At 39.2% G+C, this 19,539-nt stretch overlaps 1 protein-coding gene across 1 annotated transcript; it reads right to left on the reverse strand.

Moving 5' to 3' along the window:
- Window positions 1-3,908: 3,908 nt before the first annotated feature.
- LOC104437976 (TMV resistance protein N-like) lies at window positions 3,909-18,701 on the reverse strand. Its single transcript, XM_039308313.1, has 7 exons — window positions 18,510-18,701; window positions 16,777-17,479; window positions 9,864-9,928; window positions 8,168-9,275; window positions 7,589-8,017; window positions 6,023-6,390; window positions 3,909-4,289 (listed from the first exon to the last, which is right to left on the reverse strand). The coding sequence occupies exons 2-6, from the start codon at window positions 17,407-17,409 to the stop codon at window positions 6,376-6,378; spliced, it is 2,250 nt and encodes a 749-aa protein (XP_039164247.1). The 5' UTR covers window positions 17,410-17,479; window positions 18,510-18,701; the 3' UTR covers window positions 3,909-4,289; window positions 6,023-6,375.
- Between the last annotated feature and the right edge of the window lie 838 nt (window positions 18,702-19,539).

A 19,539-nucleotide genomic window follows, 5' to 3' on the forward strand; every position in this document is an offset into this window, starting at 1 on the left:
CACCAAAAATCCAATCATTCATTCAAGAGCAAAGCATATTGAGATTCGACATCACTTTATTAGAGATCATATTCAAAATGGAGAAATCTCGATCCAATTTGTTGATTCAAAAAGTCAACTAGCAGACATATTCACAAAGCCTTTGGAGAAGAATCGGTTTGACTTTATCCGCTCAAGACTCAACATTTTGAAGCTTGAAGAAGTTAAAGTCTAGAGACTCACCAACTCTAAAGACTCGATCTCTTAGACTCTAAGTCCCGAGACTCGGACATTCGTGGATAAAGGCGTAAGTTGTATTTCTTCTAAAAGGTACTAATTGTCATTTAGTCGAAAAGGTACGATCTTTTGTTTAATAATTTTGGCAGTTATAGATTTTGAAAAGAAGTAATCGTTCACTTTCCATTGCACCGATTGAACTTCCCTTTTCAAAAACTAAGTTATATATACAGCTTTTTCCCAAATCTTCAAAACCCTAAAAGCACTCTTCTCTCTATATCTTGTTTCTACTCTTTGTTCATCGTCGAGAAAGTGGTCATTTTTCTTGGGAAAGCAAGTGAAGGAATCCTCCAATAGACAAAGAAAGATGTCGTCTTCAAGGAAATCATCAAGAATCGCGAACGGGGACCACAAAGAATGAAGAAGGGACCGACTCATTTCGATCTCACCGAGGAAGAAGACTTATGTCGGTCACGACAAAGTCCGATTCGCTCTCCTCCACGTCATTCAGCATCTCCTGCCCCACAAAGTGAAAGTCATAACTGAAGAAGAGATAATCGAGGATGCCAGCCAGTAAGAGTTCAAAAGCCTTCCTTTTTGTATAAACTTTATTGTGCATTGAAAAGCACAGGTACTCCATTGAACTACATAGATGACTTCCTTAAGGACAAAAATTATGGGAATGAGTATCTTTTCTGAAGAAAATGGAGGAATGGGGGAATTGCCCCAAAAGGAAAGCAGAGGAAGCTCTTGCGAACATTCCAAGAGATCCTCGTATGCCAGGACAAAATCTGATTGACGCGAATGATGATGACAAAATGTTCCTTGAATTTGAACCTAGAATGGGTGTGGCGGCAAAGGCGAAAGGAAATCGGATGGATTTGTTTAAATCCAAGGATCAAGAAAAAGTATTACGGTCTGTTGAAAAGAGGGGTAATCAACCCTAGAAGTGTCGATTTTGACTTCTGGATTCCATCAACTTGAACCTAAGAGAGAAGTTGAATTTGCTTCAACTTGAGACTTTCGCTTCGACTCTACGAGACGGGTATGATCATCGATTTGCTTATTTCTATTCAAATCTTAGCTTTTTGGATGCGAATAGAATTTCATTCGGTGTTCGAGACAAAGTCTATGTGGTAGATGTGAATATGTTGAGACATAGTTGGAGTTGAACGGGGACGCTATCTCCCAATTAAAGTCTCACTGCTCGAACTACTCGGATCTTGTCAAAGATAGGGATGTAGATAAGAAAATTATCTATTCAGAATGAACGCTATCAACATTGTGCTTCACAAGATTGTGATCAATTGTCTAAGACCTAAGTCTACTTCAAAGACTTCTGTGTCTCTTTCGAAGCAAAGTTGATGTATGCGATCAACTCGGGACGGAAGTTCTCTCTCCCCGCACACTATTCTTTTCCATATGTACGTAACTTGTGTCAAAAGACAAAGGACAATTGCCTTATCTGTGCAGTGACCAAGATCTTCAGACATCTGAATATTGAACGCCACATACTTTTTGTGTTCGACCGTGTGATAAGATGGTGGTAGGGTTGAAAATGTTAATGAAGATGCGTCTGCAAGAACTTTCTAAGGCAATGGAGAAATTCAAAGTGAAATCTCCGGTCCGATGCCTTCAAAAGGAAAAGGAAAGAAGGCATTTAGTGCTTCTTCGAAAAAGAGGAAAAGAATTCTTATCCTGGAGGATGAGGATGAAGATGAAGATGATGAAGATCCCACTATTCCAGCATCGACAAGAACAAGACGTTCGTGTCTTATTCGACAGAACTTCAAAGAGCGAGAGAAGAAGAAGAACGAGAGAGAGAAGGAGAAAGAAGTTGAGGAAGAAAAAGAAGAAGTAAAAGATCGATCTCGATAAACGGAGAGAAGGGAAATCAAGAGATTGATCATCACTCTTCCCCTTTCGATGTCCTAGAGACAGGGGGAGTTAGCGAGCAAGAGAGGTCTCCACCTCATGCTGCTGAAGATCAAAGAAAATCTCCAGGAAGACCCGGAAGAAGCTCGGGTCTCTCAATTGCCCGAAGAAGATGATACGACAATTCCAAATCTGCAAGACCGTTCGAAGCGCCATCGTCGCACACACACCATCCGAGAAAGCCAATGCCAGTACACAGACGGATGATTCTGTAGATCTTCGTAGTATCATGAATATTCTTCTGGAAATGCGTAACCAGATATATATTCTGGATTGTGAAATCCAAGTCTTGAAGCATGCTGGACAAGCATCTTCAGTCTCTGGAAGAAAAATACAAAGACCTCTCTCTACAACTTCAAGCCAATGCCAAGAGAGAAGAGGTAGCTCATCGCGAGAAGATCCGAAGAAGCTCGAAGGAGTAGTCCAGTCCATTGGGGATTTCCGGATCGTGCGCATTCCCAAGCGACATGACTCCTTTCTCACCTCTTTTTAATGATGACAAAAGGGGAGAACCAATTTGAACAAACATTATTTATTTGACTTTTTGTGGTTATGTTTATTTTTGAGTATGACTTGAGAACTTGAACTTGAGTGTTAGACTGAATTGGTTGTGGATTTTGATGCTTGACTGGTTGCATTTATATCAAGTATTGTTACATGGTATTACTCATGAAAGACTAACCAATTTCTGTGGATGCAGAGTCTCGGTTGTTTATTAATCTTTATGAGTTAGCCATATTGCTTGAGAAATGTTTTGCAGGTCAAAGTTGTTCAAATCTTCAAGAAAGTTTTGTCACCATCAAAAAGGGGGAGATTGTTGGAGAAATCTTTCCAGAATATTTTGAAGCCGACAAAACATTTCTATCGAGTCTAAGTCCGGATATCGATAGTTAAAGTCTCAAGACTTTATAGTCTCAAGACTCTGTTATCTCAAGACTCAAGACTCAAGACTCAAGACTCAAGACTCAAAGTTATTCTCACCTTTGACGTCTTTCTAATCCAGTGTTGAAGGAAATCCAAAGTCGAGGTTTATGATTGAGGATTTGATCCTATCCTCAGGATAGATTCTTTGGTTGGATAATCATTTCGGATTCTTTATATCTTATCTAAGAACGATTGAAGATCCGATGGTCGACGAAATAATCTTGGATTATTCTATTCTTGGAAACCGAGATCCCGATTGTATGGGCGAACGAGGATTGATGGGCTATCATCAGATTCCTTATATAGCTCGGATGATCTTCTTGATTGATTCCGTCAACGGGTAGATTGGAGGAATTCCTTTGGTAAGTGCCAACGGCTATGATGGCATGAAGGAGTATAAAAGGAAGACGTTCTAGTTGTTTTAAGTGTGTGATCGATAGAAAAATTCCAGAGTCGAAGATCCTTTGATTGTTAGTTGAGCGAGCGAAATTGTATATGCGAGAGTGTTTATACTTGGTGACGCCTTGAGCAAGTGTGGTAGATCATCTACACCTAGAAATCAAGGAAGATCAACACGTAACAACTCTTTGATCATAGTGGAATCCAGCCAATCGGCTGTCGGTCTGCGAAAGAGTGGACGTAGGCTTGAATCAAGCCGAACCACTATAAACCGAGTGTTCAATTCTCTCTTTCCCTTACTCAGTCTTGCGATTGAATTTTCAACTGTTGCAAAGTCTCTAATTGTTTAAGTATCGTGCAAACATCGAGAAATTTTTGTGTATACCTATTCACCCCCTCTAGGTACTCGTACTAGCTATCTCACCATCCTCGTCAGAATACACATCAGTCTTCACTGCCCATTCGTCCCTCAACATCTTCATAATCTCGTCATCGTATTCTCCCTCCCACTCACTGTCAACCCCTCCCTCGACGTACAGATGAATTGATCTTCTTTTAGATGCTAGCTGCACCATTCCCTTCACTTGCTCATCACTCTTGATCTCTGTGAGCAAGTTGCAGTATTCACCAGGTCTCTCGTACCACATTCTCTTTAAACGAAAACCGAAACCTTTAACGTCCGCAATCAGTCCTTTATATGTCACTGAATCAGAAGTGACATTTTTGTTTTCCCTCTTTATTCCACCAAAACAGTGCGACCACTCACTAGGCTTCTTTACTCCAAGGTGGAATATGATTGTGAAGGGACGCTCCAACTGTGATTTAACAAGTTAAATGAGAGAGCCAAACAACATACGTATTAGTTATACATTAAATCCTTATGCTTATCTACCTAAAATCTAATAGGATACAGACATCATTCATTAGTTAGAGACAAGTCTAGGATTAAGTAACACTTATTTGATTTTTCTTTTATTATCTAATTTTGAACTTTTAATAAATATGTGATGTAAATTTGAATTAAACATTAAATAAGTTAGATAACTATCTATCTGGGAGTACTATCTTATCACAGATTCCCTCTTTAAGGGGAAAAAGGCATTAGAATGCCAATGTAAGTGAGACTTTCCAGCAGCGGCTTCTATACTCTTGATTTAAGGATTGTAACTACTAACTTTCTATATGAATGGAAACATTAGTTAATTTTTAAATCATTATTTTGCTTTTCTATATCCCACATTCACTAGACAATCCTTTGGAAACAAGACATAAATGCACTTACAGAGTAGAGATTTTTACTCTCATTTAGTGATAAAAAATTAATCTAGATATAAAAAGGTTGAAGCTACAAATCACAAAATGTAAAGACATAAATCATAATATATATAAATTCATTTGTTTTGTGTTTTGCAACTAAAAAAAGGTTTTGTTTTCTACCTTTCGAATGAAAAATCCATAACCAGGGGACACATTGTGTCAAATCATTTTATGCAAGTCTGTCGGTTGCTGTGCATTTTCTTAATCTAAAGTCATATGCTTCAAAATTAATTGGTGTCTTTTTAAATTGCACGTTTAAGTAAAATAATATGTTCACTTGTATAAAAGTTACATTGAGACATGACATATGACTATTTGTTCGAGCAACATGTGCTTTAATTTACTTAGAAATAATCATGCAGTATGCAAAAGTTATGAATCTGCATGATGGCAATATGCTATAGAGCTAAAAACGCATAGTTGACTAGTCAGGCCCACCGGTAGCTAAAAATAGAAAACTAATCAAGCCCACTGTAAATGCATGCACCAGCAAAACAACAAATACATGTGTGGGACAGCTAATGCTTACTTTGCAGGTGGTTATATTAGCTCTAAATTAAATTGCATAAACAGTCTAATAACATTAATAAAGAAAGAAGCAAAACAAACATTCAAATGATTTTTACTCAAAAGGCCAACAATAAATTCATAGGAGATGGATCATTATGATTTCAAACATATATACCGCAAAGTATTTGTCCCTTGTTCATCATTCATTTTTCTCATGTGGCGACTGGTACCAGAATCTACTGAGTTCTTTTTTCTCTTCTTTTGTACAGCCATGATCAAATCATTGGACATTAATTTCTCCAGAACTCATCGATGCAACAATCGAATCAAATAATCCATAATTACCACTATTATATGTATAATTTCAAACGACTTTACTGGCAATATAACGAACCAAAACTATCCAACAGCAATAACTCAAGTTGAAATAAACTAGGGAAAAAAACGTGCAACCTAAGTAATTGAAGTATAACAGAAGCTGGGAACCCCAAAAGAGAGAGGAAAGATTGCTTTAGGAACCGCCAATGTCCAACAACAAAAAAGGAAATAGAGATGGATGACTAATGTAAGGAAACAAATCAGCCACCTAAGAAAATTACGGTGCAACAAAAAATTGGCAACTTTTAAAAGGGTGGATATTGTGTGGCTAAAGAAAGGAGGATATTTGAGTATAAAAGGAGTTAAATCAAAGTCCCACACATTAATGAAGAACATGTCGCACCTTGCACAGAAGAGTCCCCTCTATGTACCTCTTCAAGGACATTCTCCCAACAGGTCCGCCAGAAGCTTTGATGGAGTCTCCGCACTCCCTTATATTGACTACGCAAGCATCTGGTATATATGTGCAAGATGCATTAATCAAACTTCCCAATGACGGGCACCTGAGGACGTCCAAGGATTTTAGAGACTCGAGCTCATCCAGGCCCTCAACATGTAGAAGTACTTCGCACCATCGGATTTCCAATATCTCCAGGTTCTTCAAGTATGATAACCCACCTATTCTTCTCAGAGATTCACATTTTTGAATGCTCAAGTGTTCCAATGATTTTGAAAGACCCACAACTTGTAGCTTAACTAGCTTTGGACAATCTGTCACCAACACATGCCGTAGTTTCGCTAGTTCCGAACCAATGGAAAACCCCTTAAGCAATTCACAATTGTGGACAGCTATCTCCTCCAGTTTTGGAAGTCCATCTAGCGGAATGTCTTCCACTTTACACCAATTGATCTTTAAATTCGACAAATTTCTTAATCTCAAGTGGGAGGACGGAAGTTGCATGAGGGATTTTAGGTCTAGGCCCTCTAATTCAAGAAATTTCAGGTGAGAAAGAGAAGCCAATTCTAGAGGCGCAGGGACATCTAGCAAATTTAAATTCAAATTTTTCAATCTAGATAACCTCCCGATCCACCTTAAACTGCATCCTGTGATTAGGTGTAATCCACTGCCCTCCAAAGAGCCATCACGTAGTTGCAATTTAACCAAATTAGTAAGGCTTGACAGATTGGGGACTAAGCGTAATGATACAGATTTAAGAAGTAGATGGGTCAAACTTGTGGGAAGCTCCAGCAATTCTTCAATTCTATCACAAGACAATAAATTGAGTGTTTGGAGGTGATGAAGCATGTTGATTGTCCTTGGAATTTTGCAAATACCGGTGCGTTCTAAATTTAGGATTCTTAAAGATGACAATGCTCTGATTTCAATAGGAATTTCACCTGTCATTCCACGTTGCATAGAGAGATCCAGCTTTTTAAGATTTATCAAAGTGCTGATGCCACTAGGAAACTGCTGAACATGAATAGAATCATTTGTATTTGCGAAATGCAAGATGTTTAACGATTTTAACTTTTCAATGGACTTAGGAAGTTTACTTATGCTTGTACCAGATAAGTCTAACCCTATCAATGAGGGTAAATTCCCAAGTGAGCCCGGAAGCTCTCTCAACCCATAACATCCCCTCAATGATAAGCGCTCAAGTTTCACTAGTGCCCCAATGTCTTTAGGCATATTTGCAAGACCTTTGCAATTTACAATCTTTAACTTACACAATGACCGTAGATCTCCAAAGCTTTCAATTCGCTTTAAATTGTTGCAATATGCAACAGTCAACCTCTCTAAACCCAAGCACTTAGAGAAGTCTGGAATTGTTGTTATGCCTTGACACCAAGAACGAGATAGTACTTTCAAATTTCGTGCCCTCTGTAAAAATGGACGGCATGTCAAGTGTAAGAACCAATGCATAAAAACACTAGGACCATTAGACTAGAATTAAATAATATAGTTTACCTTGATCAAATCCCATGCTTTTGAATCATTCGCGAAGCGATTTTCACCAAGTTTAAAAACGACAAGATGATCCAAATACATATGGTTTGCCCTAATATCTTGAAGAGGAGGTCGCCAAGAAATCCGTCTCAACTTTGAACGACACTTTGCTAAGTACCCAGCATCCCTAGAATCAGGAAGAGGTGGACAAGAAATCCATCTCGATTTTGAGCGATACTTTGCAAAGTACCCAACATCCCTAGAATCCTGAAAAGGAGGCTGCCAAGAAATCCATCTCAACTTTGAAGGACACTTTGCGAAGTCCTCAGCATAAGTTCCATTACATAACTTAAGGAATCTTAGGTTTGGTAACCTTTCAAACTCTCCATTTGTGATCTCTATGGAGCTATCCATTTCATCTATCCGAAGTGCTTGAACATTGTCCTTCCTCTGCAAGTACAATTTTGCAATTTTGTGAAGAAGTTCATCAACTTCCAAACACTATGTTTTATAAATTGAATGGGAACGAAAAAAATAATAAGCATCCTAAATCAAATAGAATCATTTATCCAATTTAAAATTAGGACATTTCTTACTTACCTCTTCAGTTTTAATGATTTCAAGGGCCTCTTTTGCGATCCACAACCTGCTTCGCTTGCCAAGGTCACTAAAGCTTTCTTGACGAACGATATGCCTTCCCATGTCTATGAGTTGATCGTGCATCCAGAACTTATCATTGTCCAATATCTTTATCAAGCACCTATTGGTAAGGACTTCAATTCCTGTCATGGGAAAAAATTTACAATCGTCCCACATGTAAATTGCATCAGTCTTCTTCTCATTGAAAAAGAAGCATGCTATATCGAGAAAAATTTCTTGCTGACATTTGTCTAGGTCATCATAGCTAATCTTCAACTTCTTTAGAATCTCTTCCGCAGGTACATTCCTTAATTTGATGACAGTCTCTTTCCAAAATGCTTTGTCTTTCCCATTAAGTAGCGAACCTATCACTTCAACAGCCAAAGGAAGCCCTCCTGTACTTGAGACAATCTCACTAGAAAGTGCATCATAACCATCCAAAGGAAAGTCTCTATCAAAGGCATGGCAACAAAAAAGTTGAAGTGCAAGAGCATCATCCATCTTAAGCATCTCATATAGTATAATTTTACTTTTAAATACCTTATCTTCCATAATAGTCTTGTTTCTCGTTGTAATAATTATTCTAGATCCTGAATGTAATGAATTGTTTCCTATTAGTTTCTTAATGTGGTCTTTATTATCAGCATCATCAAGAACCACAAGAACCTTCTTTGTGCCGAGTATTTCTCCAGTTTTCCTCATTCCTTGTTCACTATCCTTGACTCCTTCTGCACATCTAGAATCAACAATGTCAAATAGAAGTTTTTTTTGCAATTGGACTATGCCGTCTTTGGTCGACATGCTTTCTCGAACGTCCTCAAGAAAGCTACAACACTTTCCAAAGTGCAAAGATAGTTCATTGAAGACCACTTTGGCAAGTGTCGTTTTGCCAATGCCACCCATTCCATAAATTCCAATGAGCCGCACATCGCAATGGTTGACATCTAATAGCTCTGTCATGTGCTTTACCCGATCATCAAGTCCGAGCAAATGTTTAGTCAATGATTTTTGTTTTAGCTCCAGTTTCTCCAAAACCTTTTTAACAACCAATTTGATAGTCGAGACTTGGCTGCAATAAACAAAAGTGCTTTCATTAGTTGACTAGATTTACACACACATCACACTTCGGATTGTCAAAACTTTAACTTCAATAAATTGAAGTACATTACAAACCGGATCTAAGTAAATTGAATTATCAGTATAGGCTAATTTAGTAGAATTCACTTGATATGTTTTTCATATGTAATTAAAGAAATGTCTGAATACTATGGTACTGGCTTGCATGATAGCCAAAGTTATTAAATGGCTACTATATCGCGCATGAACAAAATTTCAACATTTATAGCTAAGCCTAATAAAAATTTCAGCACTCGTAACGGGAGAATCAAGAAGACAAATGCAGTGTTGTTCATTGAAATTGTAGTTTGCTCTCGCTTCTATTGAATATCGAGACATGATTTTGCTTCAACAAATCTTACTTTCCCTGTGTAATCTTAGACAAAGCAGAGGATGTAAAGCTGAATGAGAGCAGCATTGGAGGTAGTTTTCAATAATTTCCCGTTACAAAAAGAATAAAAGAAATCATTCGACAGGAAACATCGTACTCCATACAACAAAAAGAAAAGAAGAAAGGTAAGAGTCTTAAAAGAATAATGACCTTTGATCCTCTTTTACGTTCCATCCCTTGATTTCGGCTACCTTTGCAAGAGCCTTTCTCCATGCCTCGACTTCGGGATAAGTACACTAATGATGCCATAAGTTGTGTACGGCGCTCACTTTGGTGCCAAAAGTTTCCGTCGGATCACTTAAGTGCCAAAAATTTTGAAAAATGATCACTTTGGTGCCATCGCCGATTTGGTTGGCCGGAAATCCGACGTGGCAGTTTTTTATTAATTTTTGACGCCGACGTGGATCGCCGGAGAATACAATCAGCATACAAAGAACAAAACAATGCCGTTTACCGTTTTTCCCCAAATAAGAAACCCTAAATCCCCAATTTCAATTAGAACCGGAAGTTGAAAACCCTAAATCCCCAATTCGATCATTTCGAGTACATACTTCAATTTTCTCCCAAAGTTATTAGCTCGCTCTTGCAAATGGAGGACAAAAGCTTCAGCAACGGCTCACATTCCTATAAGAAAAGTGAATTAGATGGTGAGTATTACTGTTATTGTGGGTTACCGAGTCCGAGAAGAACATCTGGGACTCGGTTGAATCCCGGGAGAAGATTCCATGGGTGCGGCAGATATAGAGAAGGCTCGAAGTGCCAATATTTCAAATGGATTGATAAAAAATTCTCTAATCGAGCGACAGAGGTGATATTGGAGTTACTTGAAGGCCGAAATCAACCTCCACCTATGTTAATGGATGAGTTGGAGGATGTCGGCTCAATGCAAGCTCAAATGAAGGGTTTAACATCTTTGGTGGACCATTTGAAGAGGGAGGTTTCAAGGCTGAAAATCGAAAGAAACTTTTATCGAGCGTTGATTGTGTTCTTATTCTCTTGGGTAGTTTATTCAAATGTAAAGTGAGTAATGAGAAGAAGTTTGTATGTCTACCATAGTCGAAGACGTGGAATATGCACTTGTATTGGATTATTTATAAGTAAAATGTGTTTTTTGGTTTGCTGTAATTTTTGTATGGAGCAGAATGTTTTGTTGTTGTAATCTATGGGTAGAAATGCAAGGTTAGACTTGGAATGCATTAGTTGTGAGCACTTAAAATTTTTGTTGTTTAGTTGTGTATTGTCAATGTTTGTTTTGGTTAGTTTTTGCTTCAAATATAATGGTTTGCTACATTTTTTATTTGGTAATGCTTTGCTGCATTGAAAGCTTTTAGTAATGGTTTGCTGTATTTTTCTATTTGGTAATGGTTTGCTGCATTGAAAGCTTTTGGTAATGTTTGCTGCATTTTTTATTTGATAATGGTTTGCTGCATTGAAAGCTTTTGGTAATGGTTTGCTGCATTTTTTTATTTGATGATGGTTTGCTGTATTTTTTATTTGGTAATAGTTCGATGGTTCGATGGTTTGCTGGTTTGCTAGTTTGCTGCAACTGCAAACCATGGCCGAAATTAAAGGATGGTGGCAAATTCACGATTGACCATTTCAGTGTCATAAGTTGTAAATAGTGATCACTTCAGTACCAAGTTTTTATGAAAGTGATCATTTAAGTGCCAAGTTTTTATGAAAGTGATCATTTAAGTGACAGTCGCGATTACAAAGTGATCACTTACGTTGCACAAGTTTTTTAAAAAAGAACATGTTAGTGCCAAACGTCACATTCCAAATGCACCTTTTTTTGCACCTTTGTTCTTGCACCAGTTGAGTTGCTGGTCATCTTTGTACACCAGCCCAGATGCAATAAGATGTACCAGCACCCAAAGTGTTCTTGTAGCAACACATATAATCAGCAATAGTGCAGCAATGTTGACAGCAACAATGCTGACAGCAACAAATTCATTAAAATCCACAATTTTAACCAACAATGCTGACAGCAACAGTGCAACAACAACAACATTGCAATAACAGCAAAAATAAAATATACAGCAGTAGCAGCATAACTGACTTGCTAGCATTCTAGCCGAAACCAACACAAGGGAAAATGAATAGTCATTCTAGTACTTGCCATTAATATTGATTGATTGTTTACAAAAGAAAAGAAAAAGCATGTCTAACTTCACTCCCCAAGCATCGAGAGTTCAACACTCTCTTTAAAAAAAAAAAAACAATGGCATTGCAAGCAACAACTACCATCAATCCAGCACACTCCTAATAAAAGAAGAAAACATGAAAAAGACCATGTCCAGCATCACATGAAAAAAACCATGTCCAGCATCACATAAAAAGAGACCATGTCTAGCACCCTCCCTCCCATCAGTCAATATTGACAACACCTTGATCTCATTTTCCTCTTGGAGCTTTGAATTGATTCATAATATGAGCACTCTTTCGAACTGGATGTGCAAGTTCTTTAGTTGGGCTTTCTATCACCTCATTTTCCTTTTCCTTGTTTTTGACGACAGCTATTTTTGTTCTACCACGTGTCATGTGTTGGTCCATATCATCACTACTGCTCCCAATCGTTGGTTGAGATGGAACTGGTGCTGGGTTCTTTTTGGATGGTTGTTTCGCAGCTGTACCCGATGTCTTCTTCTTCTTTGGAGCACTTTTCTTTGGCTGCGCCCTTAATTCTTGAGTTGGCCCACCTTGAGAGAGAAGTACCTCTGAAGTTCTCCCAGGCTACAAGAACATAGTGATATTATCAACCAAATGAATTGAAATACAACAAATTAAATGCATGAGGCCTATAAATCTTACATTCAAAATGGTCATTCCAGTATGTTCATCTGTGTAAATCCCATAACCATATTGCCTTAATCTTTTCCCAAGAGCTCCTCTTGTTCGTTGTGGTGCATCATTTTCAGCAGCAATAATCCTTGTAGCAACCTCTGCAACTTGTGCAGTTGCTCGTCTTCTCACCTGAGAAACACATAACAAATGTAAATTTTAGCCCATAAAAGACCAAACACAGCGTGTACAACTTACAGGATATTTTTTTCTTGTTTGCTCAACATTGGACTCAGTTGTTGTTGTTGATGTCCTGCCCATTCCAGTCCCTATCCCTGCACTTGAGCCTACAACATGGCCTTTTTTTTGCCCTTTAGTAAGTCTTACAACAATGTACTATATTAGGATTATGACCAACAACACTATCGAATAAGAACTATAAAGTTACTAAGACCAAGAGGATACTTACCTTACAACATGGCTTTCTGTTTGCCCTTCAGTAGGAATTACAGCAAGGCCTTCTGTCATCCCTTCAATAGGCCCAACAAGAAACTCTTCAGTAGGTCCTGTCCCTAGCACTGAATCAGACATTACATCTTGCTGTTGATGCTGCCTTTTCAGCTCACAACCTTTCTTATTGTGCCCTTCTTTGCGGCAATAGGAGCATTTCATCTTTGATCCAGTCCTATTCATCCTTTGACTTGATGCATCTTCCTGCTGCATTCTTCGTCTCTTTTTTGGCCTTCCTATTTGCTTCTTCAGCGGTAAAGGTAGAGGACTTTCATGATTTGTTGTCTCCCAAAATTTGCTGCTTCTGATAGGCTGCATCATGAATTGGTATGAAGCAAGGTATGAGGTTTTTTTGTACCAATCATGTAGGTAATCATCGGGTTTTCTTGCTTCATCCGAATAGCACAAATGGCATGGACACGGGAATTCCATTCAGTTGCCAGGCTCGGCATGAACACTTTCTTCTATCCAGGTTGACAACATACTTATCCTGATTTTGAATAATCTCATATCAATTATCTACATTCCAAACTAGATGGCAGAACCTACTAGCAGCAATATTTGCATACAATCTCTTCACAATCCTAGGGCCACAGTCTCTACTCCATTTTCTAGCCTCATCTCTTTGCCTATGCAGTCTAGTCATAACCATAACTCGAATATCATCAAGCATACGATGATTGGTTTGCACGGCCTCTAAAATTCTACCATTGAAAGCTTCACTAAGGTTGTTATCAATAATATCGCATTTGAACTCTTCGCTGAAGAAGGCCCGACACCAGTGCTTAGCTTCTGTATGGAAGAGTGCATCAAAACCGTCCTTTGTCAACTGCAATAATCCTTGTTTGGCTAATCTGAAATCAGCCATATTCGTACTCTTTGCTATCTCGCTTAACCGGCTTCGCAGCCTATCTCCTTTGAAGTTCCTTCACCGGTTGCATATATGTGCCTCGCGCACATTCTATGCTCAGCATGTGGCATCAATTCAGCCAATGCAGGAATAAGTCCCTACAAAAATTCAAACCAATAAATACAAGTCAAGAAAAATATGCAAGTAACTAATATTAAAAGGGAGTATATTATAATTGACAATGAAATTACCTTCTGTTGGTCGCTCATGAATGCCCATCCTCCCCCATCGGTTATCTCAAGGTCAGCCATTAAATTTTTTAGGACCAGGACCAAATATCCTTGTTCTCTATCTTTACCACCGCCCAAGCTATAGGGAACATTTGATTATTGGCATCTCTCCCCACAGCAGCCAACAACTCCCCCTTGCATAAACCCTTTAGAAAGCATCCATCCAATCCTATAACTCTTCTACAACCAGCCAAGAAGCCTCGTTTGCATGCATCAAAACAGACATAAAATCTATCAAATCTAGGCCCAAGATCAGGGAGTGGCCTCTCCACAACCTCTACATATACCCTACTAGATGGGTTTTGAAACATACATTCACCAGCATAATCCCATACCTGCGCATATTCTTCCTTATACTCACCCATCAATATCTTCATCACCCTCATCTTCGCTCTCTTACATTGATTTCTCGACACATTAACCCCCACTTGCTCCTTCACTAACTGTTGAAATTGAGGACTCTTGATCTCGGGCATTGCTTTGATAGTATTGAAAAAATGCTTTGATAACCACACACTTGTTACCCTTTTATGGTTAAAGATAATTGGACAAGTATGCTCCTCCTGAAAGAACCTAATCTGGAATGACCCATTCTTACTAAGCGCAGCATAGAGTTTCCACGAACAATTAGCTTGTGAGCACTTAGCTCTCACAAACTCCTTCGTGTTTCTAATGAATTAAACGCTCCTCTGTTCACCAATTGAGTTCTTCACAACAGCTTCCTTGAATTGTTTGGCATCATCAAATCTCATGCCCACCGACAAAACGGGTTTATCAACAAATGGATCATAACAATGGTACTTACTTTTTCTTCGAGGAGCAAGTTCTTCATCATCATTGTCAATCTCATTTTCCGAACCAGCAACTTCATCGCCACAGCTTTCTTCATCTTCACTTCTATTACCCTCACTGGATCTCCATCCCTATTTATGACTCGAGCCTTCTTGCTGAAGCTGCAAGTTTTTTTCTTAGAAATTCCCTTTGCTTTTGTCTTGACTGTGCGAGTTCATCATCATCTTCGTCATTTGGGAAATTTACTACAGCCAAACATTCATCTTCCGATTCACTAGATAAAGCAATTTCACATTCTAATCCAATGAAGTCTTCATCGCCCACATCTTCACCCAAATCTTCATCCAAGATTTCAGGACATCTCCCTCTTTGTTCATCTCTATCAATATGACTTATCTCCCTATCATTTTTCCCTCCATCTAACCTAAACTCATCCCCAACTTGATTACTCGCTTGTACAGGATCCCTCACTTCTCCTCCTTTAGTGGTGGTCTGCTCATCCCCATCCTCATCCTTATCCTCATCCTCACTATAATACTCAACATATACCTTAGCTTCTTCACCGTGAAGATAATGGTAAATGATATCCTTAATACCATTATCGTCATTAAAAAATCTCAACCCATCCTTCAATTCTTTCCAGGAACACAATAATGTAGTTTTTGCACTTTGCATTGTAAAAATATACCAAATCCCTCATAAAATCAATATATGATGGCTTCCAAACATTCACATAAATAGTACCTTCATTTCCACCACTATATTCCCAATCTTCAGTGCCAATAACAAACTCTCCACTATAGCAAACAATGATGCCTACCTGATTTGCGTCCATGTCGATGCTGCACCCAATGGAAAAAAAAGAAAAGAGTTATTGTCGTTTTGTTGGAAACACATGACAAAATCGGCAACTTTACATATAGGTTCTTGTCGTTTTGTTGTCAAGGAACAAATGCGACTAAAATCTCTCAAATTCGGTGCATTTACAGAAATAAAAGAAACCGAATTAAATAAACAAAGTGAGGTCCCCACCACCCATTTTTCAATTTAATCACATTCACATTCGGTCCCCCAACAAAAGCAATCAAATTAATTAAACAAACAAATTCGGTCCCACCACTGTTTCCATCCGAGTCAAGCCCCTCCGCACCCTGTTTTTCTATTCGGTCCCCACAACAGAAAGCGAACAAACGATGGAAGAATCAATTTTTCTATTCCGTCCCCATAAAAGTGACATCCCCACCACTTTTCTCACTACTTTCCCCCTGAGCCGAGCCCTCAATTTGCCCTCCGTGCCCTAACTTGCCATTCGGAACCCTAAATTTTTCGCAAAATTGATCCACGTAGAGAACATGACAAACCTGAACGATCGTCTACGACGGTGCAACTACAGTGATGGCCGAGCGACGACAAGCGAGCGACAGCGGGCGAGTGACGGCAGTGGGTGAACGATGGTGGGTGAGCAAGCTACGGCCGGCGTTGAGGAGAACCGTATACGAACCCTATTTTACTCCCTCTGCAGCGACATCATTTTTTGCTATGGAGCAAGGCGGCGTCGTTTCTTATGTGAATCCACGATGGATGGGAAGAAACGACGTCATTTCTTACGAAGAAAGGACAACAGCGTCGTTTTATGCTATCCACCGTGGACAATCTTAAGCCACATCGACTTTTTTTTTAAATATAAAGGCCACGTATTTATTTTGGCCGGAATTTCTCGCCGGTGGCACCAAAGTGATTGTTTTTCCTCCAATTTGGCACTTAAGTGATCCGACGGAAACTTTTGGCACCAAAGTGAGCACCGTACACAACTTATGGCACCATTAGTGTACTTATCCCCCTCGACTTCTTCAGGAAACTTGTTTGCGTGTTCCAATAAAGCTTCGCTATATAGTGGAGTCTTAAGCTTAACGTCCTCAGGTTCCACATGAAAAAAAATGGGAATGATACTTTTTTTATCCTCTAATTGAGATGCATAGTATACTATGCGCTCAAGCTCACGAAGACACCATTTGCTAAAAGCATAAGTCCGAGAGAAGATGGGTATATAAATTATGGAGTTGTTGATAGCACTTAGAAGGTTCCCACCAATCACTTCACCAACGCAAAGTTCATCTTCGTCCCTGAATACACGGACTCCCGCATCTACCATGCTATGATAGAGGAAGTCCGTAAATCCATAGCGAGTGTCCGGTCCTCTGAAATTCAAGAACACTTGGTACTCACCTTGCGGTGCTCGTGCAGCGTCACCACTCGATTCAGCCTCTGAGTTCACCATAGCTAGTAAGCTTATTTCTTCCGGATCTCTGTCTCTCATGAAGAAAAAATGCTTGGGTGTGCCGTGGCCTAGCTTAAGAAATGAGCGGAGGCTTTCGAGGCAAGCAAGCGCCAAATACCTAACAAGCGATTGCCCACCTAGCGTTGTGCATAAGTAAAGTAGACACACGTGAAGGTGCGCAAGACCTTCGACCATTCCCACCTGGCGTTGTGCATAAGCAAAGTAGACACCCGTGAAGGTGCGCAAGACCTTCGACCATTCCCACCTGGCGTTGTGCATAAGCAAAGTAGACACCCATGAAGGTGCGCAAGACCTTCGACCAAAAAATAAGAAAAAGGTGCACAGGACTTTTTTGACTAGTTTCGAAATTTTAAAAGACTTATTGGGAGACCATAAAAAGCAGGGGTCATCGGTTTGGTTCCAAGGTGGAACCGGGAGAACCGGTGCCCAAAATTGGGAACCTGAACCGATCCATCGGTTCAATCTGGTCCAACAAAATCGGCACTTTTTTTTTTCACCGAACCAGTCAATTCAATTCAATTCCAGGCGATCCAATAAAACTACTCATACATGTTTCCACATGCAAAATATTTGAACTTCTCTTACTTGAATATCTTAAGCATAAAAGCCATGAACAACTTAGTTAAAAGTTGTGCTTGACTTAGGTTTTATAGACAATATCTCTTCTATGCTTTGAATGTTTAGTCGATGTGGGATTCTTTGAGGCTTGAAATGCCTTGTCTTTTGCAAATGAGGGGAGCAAGAGAGAGAGAGTGTGAGCATGAGGAACTATTGGAGTCTTGTCCCACATCAAGTAAAAGATTAAACTAATAAGTTTTTTCTATAAATAAAAAATAACAATAAGAGTTTTGATGGTCTCTTGTCCACATAAGAGTTCTTATCTCGATTTCAGAATTGATTGTAATAAGTTTCATATATTATAAAAAATTCCTCATTATATTCTCCTTAATCCTCTTTATATTCTCCTTAGTGAAAGCATCTAATCCCTAAATTGCCAAATCTTAGATCTTGCCTGTAACTTTTTGCTTTTGGGTGCACTTAGTTCCTAAATAATATACTTTTTTTTCGATCTGTTTAAAAGGAAAATTGTGGGGCAATCATTATGAATAAAAAAGAATTAAATTTAAAAATAAAAAAAAATCTGATAAAAGACAGTAATCTAAAAAATTTGTTTCTAAACGTTTTTTCTTTCAGAAATACACTTCAAATTAAAAGCGGGCCTAATTTGTTTATGGATGCTGAATCACTTAGAAAAAAAAATTGGGCCAAATTACCTGCGGCCACCTTTGAGCCCAACCACGGAGCCGACTTCCGGGGTCGCCGCATCTCCGCTGACACCGCTGCGTGTCCAGGCCGAGCCGCCCCTCCGCTTCCAAGACGGAACGCTCAGATCTGTGGAAGAGAAGAAGAGGAACGAGCTGTCATCGCAAGTAATGAGCCGTTCATAGACTGAGAGCTCAGATCGTCGCTAGGAACGACGGCGGCGGCTCATTAGTCACGCCGACGTCCAAGGGGTGGGCGTGGAGGTTGGAGCTCAGATCTGCGGAGGAGAGGCCGTCTGTGGCTGACCGCTGCTTTGCGTCTCCAGATCTGTGGACTAGCAGCTCTATCGGCCAAGGCACAGCCGCCGGGAGGACGTAGGGGTGGACGCGGCAGTTCGCCGTCGCTCAACAGCTAGATCTGGACTCCATTGCCGGGCGAAGTGGTGGTGGATGAGAGAGAGACAGAGATAGAGAGAAAGAAATATATTTTCATTTTTTTATTTCAAATAAATTCCACCTGTCATTTTTGAAAACCGTTCGTCCTTTTTTTTTTCTTTTCTTTTTTGAAAAAAGGTCTCTCTCTCCATCTAAAATAATCTTTAATGCACTTATTTGTTATCGTAATGCGGATTATGTTTTGGAGAAATTTTGGCAACCCAGAACTTAGTGGATTCCTTTCCTTTTTCTATTTAAAATTTTAATTTTAATATGCTTCAAATGAATGTTTCGTCTATTAGTTTCATTTAAATATAAGATTTGACATCTACTTTATGTATAATTCTCGCATGCTAAATGCCGTAATGTAAAAATGTCAAGTAGAGGCTTTTTCACATGCTACGGATCCTTCCCGTGGAAAATTATACGCACTAGCCACTGATTTTACAAGTACATCTAGTACATGTCAAACACCTCGAACGACCACGTGAGATTGGCGTTCGGATAGAATCAAGAAAACCCCCGAGGGGCATATCTCGAGTGGGGTTTTGAGTTCTGCTATAGTCAGATCTCTCTTTGTTTTTTTTTTTTTTTTTTTAAATTAAAA

The sequence above is a fragment of the Eucalyptus grandis genome, chromosome 3, assembly GCF_016545825.1.
Source record: "Eucalyptus grandis isolate ANBG69807.140 chromosome 3, ASM1654582v1, whole genome shotgun sequence".
NCBI lineage: Eukaryota > Viridiplantae > Streptophyta > Magnoliopsida > Myrtales > Myrtaceae > Eucalyptus > Eucalyptus grandis.